General features: G+C 38.7%; 1 protein-coding gene across 1 annotated transcript in view; it reads right to left on the reverse strand.

Annotated features, from left to right (window-relative positions):
• RBM48 (RNA binding motif protein 48) overlaps nucleotides 1–6,536 on the reverse strand; it is a 15,944-nt gene that overhangs the window by 3,785 nt on the left and 5,623 nt on the right. The window contains exons 3-4 of the mRNA XM_006834298.1: nucleotides 3,717–3,862; nucleotides 1,427–1,983 (exon numbers count right to left, since the gene is read on the reverse strand). Coding sequence (XP_006834361.1) covers nucleotides 1,427–1,983; nucleotides 3,717–3,862 — 703 coding nt within the window. The remainder of the gene's footprint in view (nucleotides 1–1,426; nucleotides 1,984–3,716; nucleotides 3,863–6,536) is intronic.

Below are 6,536 nucleotides of genomic sequence, written 5' to 3' on the forward strand. Positions count from 1 at the left end.
AGTAATTGATGGTCTGTTCCACAGTCTGCTCCTGGTCTTGTTTTGACTGATGATATATGGAGCTTTTCCATCGTCTCTTTTCGCAGATGTAGTCAATTTGATTTCTATGTACTCCATCTGGTGAGGTCCATGTGTATAGTCGCCTCTTATGCTGTCGAAAGAAGGTTATCTGAAATGCACAAATCATTGATTTTGAAGAATTCTATCATGTGTTCTCCATTTCTATCACCAAGGCCATATTTTCCAACTACTGATCCCTCCTCTTTGCTCCCATCCTTGCATTCCAATCACCAGTAATGATCAATACATCTTGATTGCATGTTTGATCAATTTCAGATTGAAGAAGTTCGTAGAATTCTTCTATTTCATTCTCACTGGCTTTGGTGGTTGGTGCATAAATTTGAATAATATTGGTGTTAAGTGGGCTTCCCTATAGGCACATGCATATTATCCTATCACAGACAGCATTTAGATTGTAGTTATGTGCCACTTGACAGCACTTATAATAACATTAGATACATTAATCTATAATCTATAATAGATACAATAATTAGGAACAATCTAGTTCTAATCTTTTAAGAAGGTGAAATGCAGACCTTTTTAAAAGCCTAGTCTTAAAAAAAATCCCTCTTTCTATGGCTGTCTTTCTCACAGTAATAAAATCCGTGCTTTCATGCACTCTCAATCTAGGATAGAATCGAAATAACTTTCCTTAGATACAGTGGTTCATCTCAGTACCATAACGGGTACTTTACAGATAGTGGGGCTTATGCTCCACCTTCAGAGATTAATTTAATTGGTGGAAACTACATGTATAGTTGGAGTCCTGGTATGGCACTGTGGGTTAATGTGCCAGACTGCAAAGCCGTTTGAACTGCAAGGTTGGCAGTACAAGCTCACTAGCTGCTCCTTGGAAACTCTATATAGGGTCGCAATCGACTCAACGGCACTTCACAACAACATGTTTGGTAAGGTTCAGGGACAACGGAGGACAAGAAGACCCCCAATGAGATGGACTGGCCAAATGGCAGCATCGATGGACTCAAGCGTGGCACCAGTAGTGAGGCTGGCCCAGGATCGGGCAGTGTTTTCTGCTGTGCATAAGGTCGCTATGAGTCGGCACCGACTCGATGGCACCTAACAGCAACAACAACAACTGCCTCAAGTATTTTCTGTCTAAAAAAGGATCAAATATATTGGGGTTTTGTTTAAAGCAAAGATTAATGGTATCAAAACAAATGAACTGGTTAGTTAAATTCAGCTAATTCAACAGAGAATTATAGAAAAACACATCAAAAAACTAAAATGTGAAAAAGAATTATTTTTTCCACTACATTTCCCACAAATGATTTGATTCTTCACTTAGTTACTTTTCAGTCTTAAAACCAAATCATATCTCAAGACAAGTTTTAAGAAATGACCTTACCTCTTTAAGTTTATTCCTAATTAAGTTTGCCGTTGTATTCAACGAGTCATCGTGCATATCTACTTTCGGTATGTCTGGTAATTGAGGTCCAATCATAACCTCATTACTACTTGTGCTTGCTTGGAGAAATGTTCCACGTCTACAATCGTCTTCTCTCCTCCTTTTCCGTTGCTGCAGTTGTGTTGTCCGAGGCATAAATCTGTCAATTGCTTCTGTAGGAGTACTGACCTTCAGTGCACCCGGGAAGACCACTGGACTTTTTAAAGTTTCCCTGTGTATTTTTGGCAATGAGCTACTGCAGTTATAATGCTCCACCATTTGGTCACACTTTCTACCATCCTGAGAGGGGTCTGATGTTGTGTCCACATGCTCCCCTGATGAAAACGTCCAGTGTGAGAAGTAACATGTGGGCAATTCACAATGATAAGGGTTTGAGTTTCCAGCAGAAGGATTCAAAGCAGCTGCACAAAATCCAGATGCCTCTGAGTGAAAATCCTGCCTAGAATCTTTTGTGTCTTTAGGTTTTGTAACCAATTTCTTCTTTGTCATAAAATGGTCTGTTATCATTCAAAAGGTAGGAGGAAGGGAAACAGAAATGTTTCACTTATTATCTTCATCATTCAGAAAATTAATTTTTAAAACAAACATTCATCATCTAAAATAATCTTATTTAACAAATCCTATTTCCTGAGCAGGCAATATATTCATGTATACAGTGTCAAGTTTAATCCTCTCCTTGTTCCCTACCTATCCACGTTCCACCCCCAATAGTCATTACTATTTTCACTTGTCCCATATGTCCTACTTTCCCCTTCCCACCCATTCCATCTTCTTGCCACTTCAAAGTCTTCCCACATGTAGACTGCACCACCAGAGGCATGATGAAGGTGTGGTAATTGTTGATGTTATTAATATTTGGGAGGTACATTATCCAATCTACTTTTCTGTTTTAAAATGTTCACAAAGGTTTTTAAAAAGTGAAATTATGTATGCAAATACACTATGTAATGTCTAGAATGCTGTGGATGAGAGCTTAATTAAGTGTTCCAGGCCAAACAAAACATAATTAAATTATAAACACTATTTCATGCTACCACTCAAAGCACAAAGCTGGAGCAATGCCGAGACCCATAATGAGATCAGGGACAGGGCAAGAAAGGTAGGAAGAGGAAAGGGAACACAGAATTAAGTCAATGCTAGACTTCCATCACCAACTCTGAGAGGAATAAAGCAGTTCAAGATTAAGTTCTAGATAGAAAATCAAGATTTGGGTTTTAATCCCTACTTCGTACTTCATCCCTATATTACCTCTAATGATACAGGCCAACCACAGTTTTCCAGTGAATAATTTACACGTTTCATTTTGAGCCACTAATCATACAAGTCTTCTGAATGCTGGTTATCTCCACATCCCATTGTCTGAAAATGACCGGGGAGACTCTGCAGCTCTCTGGTCAGATATCCAGGTAAGTTTTCCAAGGGACTTCCCATGCCTTCTTCCTTCTCTTTTCACTATTACTGCATGCCCCTACACCAATCATCCATAACCTCACCATGCTGAATAGATGTAAAAACACTAAACCTGTCTTTCAATGATAGCACAGCAATCTGGTTATTGAAGCCTCTCCTAGGACTGATTTCAAACCACACATACTATCTTAAGTCTAATTCTGACTGCTCGACTCCTACAATCTACGTGCCAGGTACTAGAATTTGTGTTAGGGGAAATTTGTTTGGGCAGTGAGGCATCTGGCTACTTGCTGGTCAAAAGCGGAACTTGTTCATGGTGATTAACAGTTAGTAACTAGTCTGGCAGAATATAATTACTTCTCACTGCCTTCAGGTCAGGTCAAAGCCTTAGTTCTTCAGACCAGACAAGGCCCCTCAATGATTCCCTTCCTGCCCACTTTTCAGTCTGAGCTTTCACTGCAGCCTCTGTGCTTTGGTCATCCTGTACACAGTTCCTTAAATGAAAAACCCTCCTTTATTCCTCTAGGTATTTAAGCATGTTCACCTTCCCATCTCTTCCTGTTTACTCCTAGCTAATTAATGTCTACTATCGTTGAAAACCCATTCACCTCATGTACCCTATAGAAAGCCTTCTGTGAACCAACAGTTCTCCTTTCCAGCCCAGTTTATGACCCAGGCCGTGCGGAACTCCATGGGTCAAAATTGTCTAGCATTGTGCTCAGTTACTTGCCTCTCTTCCCACCAGACTGCAAACTCCAAGGAGGTATACCTAGCATCGTTCCTGACATACAGCAAGTGTTTAGTAATGGGCTTTCCATACCTTTCTTTTTAGTAGTTCTTGCTATATAAGCCCTTCTCTCTTGTAACTTTTTTCTAGTTTCTTCAATTGTCTCGAATTCTGGAGCATAGCACACGTGAAGCAATCCACCAAAGAAACTCTGTTCATCCATTTTTCTCTTGGCTGTCCTAAACCAACACATGATTGTATAGTTCATTAATCAACATATATTTAGGATAAAAACCTTATAAAGTGCTGCTTGTCAAGTGCCACCAGTCAGTTTCGACTCATAGCGACCCTGTATAAGGGTTTCCAAGGAGTGGCTGGTGAGTTTGAACTGCCGACCTTGCAGTCCAGTGTTTATCCTACAGCACCACACCAGGACTCCAACCCATATACAGTAGTTGACCTAAAGAGTAGTCTACATTTTGCTCTTGTGTGGCGCTGTGGGTTAATGCGCCAGACTGTAAAGCCATTTGAACTATGAAGTTGGCGGTTCAAACTCACTAGCTGCTCCTCAGAAACCCTACACAGGGCCACTATGGGTTAAACTAACTCGATGGCACTTAACAACAACATACCTTTTCAGCTTTAGGAATTAACATGTGTTGCTTGAAGACATTTCCCCCTTCTCCCAATAGTGTTAACAGATTTTAAGCAAAGCTATTCACATACAAAGGGACTTCATAAAGTCCATGGAAAAATGGAATCAACACAACAGAGCAAAATCTTTGGGACATGGTGAAAGTGGTGCTTAGAGGACCATTTATTGCAGGAAGTGCGCAAATCCAAAAAGAAGAAAGAACCAAAATTAACACATTAACACAGCATCTACAACAATTAGAAACAGACCAACCCAGGGAACCTACAGTCACCAAAGGAAAAAAAATAATAAAGATGAGAGCAGAAATAAATGAGATAGAAAACAGAAAAACTATAGAGAGAATCAACAGGACAAGAAGCTGGTTCTTTGAAAGGATTAATAAAATTGACAAACCACTGGCAAACCTAACAAAAGAAAAGAGAAGACACAAATAACACGCATTAGAAACCACATAGGTGATGTCACAACGGAACCAAAGGAAATCAAAAGGATACTAACAGAATACTATGAAGAGTTGTACTCCCAACAAATTTGAAAACTTAGAAAAGGTGTATACATTTTTAGAAAAACAAGATCTACCTAAACTTACATAGAGTGAAGTAGAAAACTAAACAGACCCATAACAAAAGAAGAAATTGATCAGATCATCAAAAAACTCCCAACCAAAAGAAATCCAGGCCAGGATGGCTTCCCTGGTGAGTTCTATCTACAAACATTCAGGGAAGAGCTGTAACAAATTCTACTCAAATTATTCCAGAATATTGAAGAGGGCAGAAAACTAATACGTTTTAAGAAGCAAGCATAACCCTCATACTAAAACCAGAGAAGGACATCACTAAGAAAGAAAATTACAGACCAATATTCCTCATAAACACAGACGCAAAAATTCTCAACAAAATCCTAGCCAACAGAATCCTGGAGCACATCAAAAAAATAATACATCATGACCATGTGGGTTTCAAAAAGGGATGCAAGGATGGTTCAACATTAGAAAAACAATCAATGTAATCTAGCATATAAATGAGAAAAAGGAAAACAACCACATGATCATATTGATTGATGCAGAAAAGGCATTTGACAAAATCCAGCATCCAGTCCTGATAAACACATTCAACAAAGCAGGAATTGAAGGGAAATTCCTCAACATAATTAAAAGCATATATACAAAACCAACAGCCTACATTACTCTCAACGGAGAGAAACTGAAAGCCTTCCCTCTGTGAACAGGAACCAGGCAAGGATGCACTTTCTCCTATTCATTATTGTGCTGGAAGTCTTAGCTAGAGCTATATGGCAAGATAGGGAAATTAAAGGCATACAAATTGGCCAAGAGGAAATAAAACTCTATTGGCAGACGATATGATCCTATACACAGAAAACCCCAAAGACTCAGTAAGAAAGCATTAACCTCATTGGAAGATTCAGCAAAGTGTCAGCGTATAAGATCAACATACAAAAATCAGTTGGATTCCTCTACAGTTAACAATGACAGTGCTGAAAAGGACATTAGGAAAGCAATACCATTTACAATAGCCGCCCAAAGGATGAAATATTCAGGAATAAATATAACCAGAGAAACAAAGGACCTATACAAAGAAAACTAAAAAACACTACCACAAGAAACCAGAAAAGACTTACAAAAGTGGAAGAATATACCATGCTCCTGGATAGGAAGACTTAGCACTGGGAAAATGTCAATTCTGTCCACAATAATTTACACATATAATGCAATCCCAATCCAAGATTCCAATGACATTCTTCAAAGAAATGGAAAAAACTCTTTGTATTTAAAATACATGGATATTTTAAATACCACTACAAACTTCATATGGAAAGGAAAGAGACCCAGGATAAGCAAAGCACTGCTGCTTAAGATGAACAAGGTTGGAAACCTCTCACTCCCCATTTCAAAATTTAGTACATGGATACAATGGTCAAAACAGCCTGGTACTGGTACAATGCAAGATATATTGATCAATGGGACAGAATCAAGAATCCAGAAATTAACCTATCCACATACAGTCAACTAATTTTCAACAAAGTGCATAAGTATATTGCATGTATATTTGCATGAGCAAGAGATAGTTTCTTTAACAGATGGTGCTGGCAGAACTTGAAAGCAATATGCAAAAGATTGAAACAAAACCTTTACCTCACCCCCTGTACAAAAAACAACTCAGCATGGATTAAAGACCAAAATGTGAATCCCAGAATTACAAAGACCATCAATGAAAAAATAGGGACAAATGTGAGGGCTC

This window comes from Chrysochloris asiatica, unplaced genomic scaffold (genome assembly GCF_000296735.1).
Source record: "Chrysochloris asiatica unplaced genomic scaffold, ChrAsi1.0 scaffold00010, whole genome shotgun sequence".
NCBI lineage: Eukaryota > Metazoa > Chordata > Mammalia > Afrosoricida > Chrysochloridae > Chrysochloris > Chrysochloris asiatica.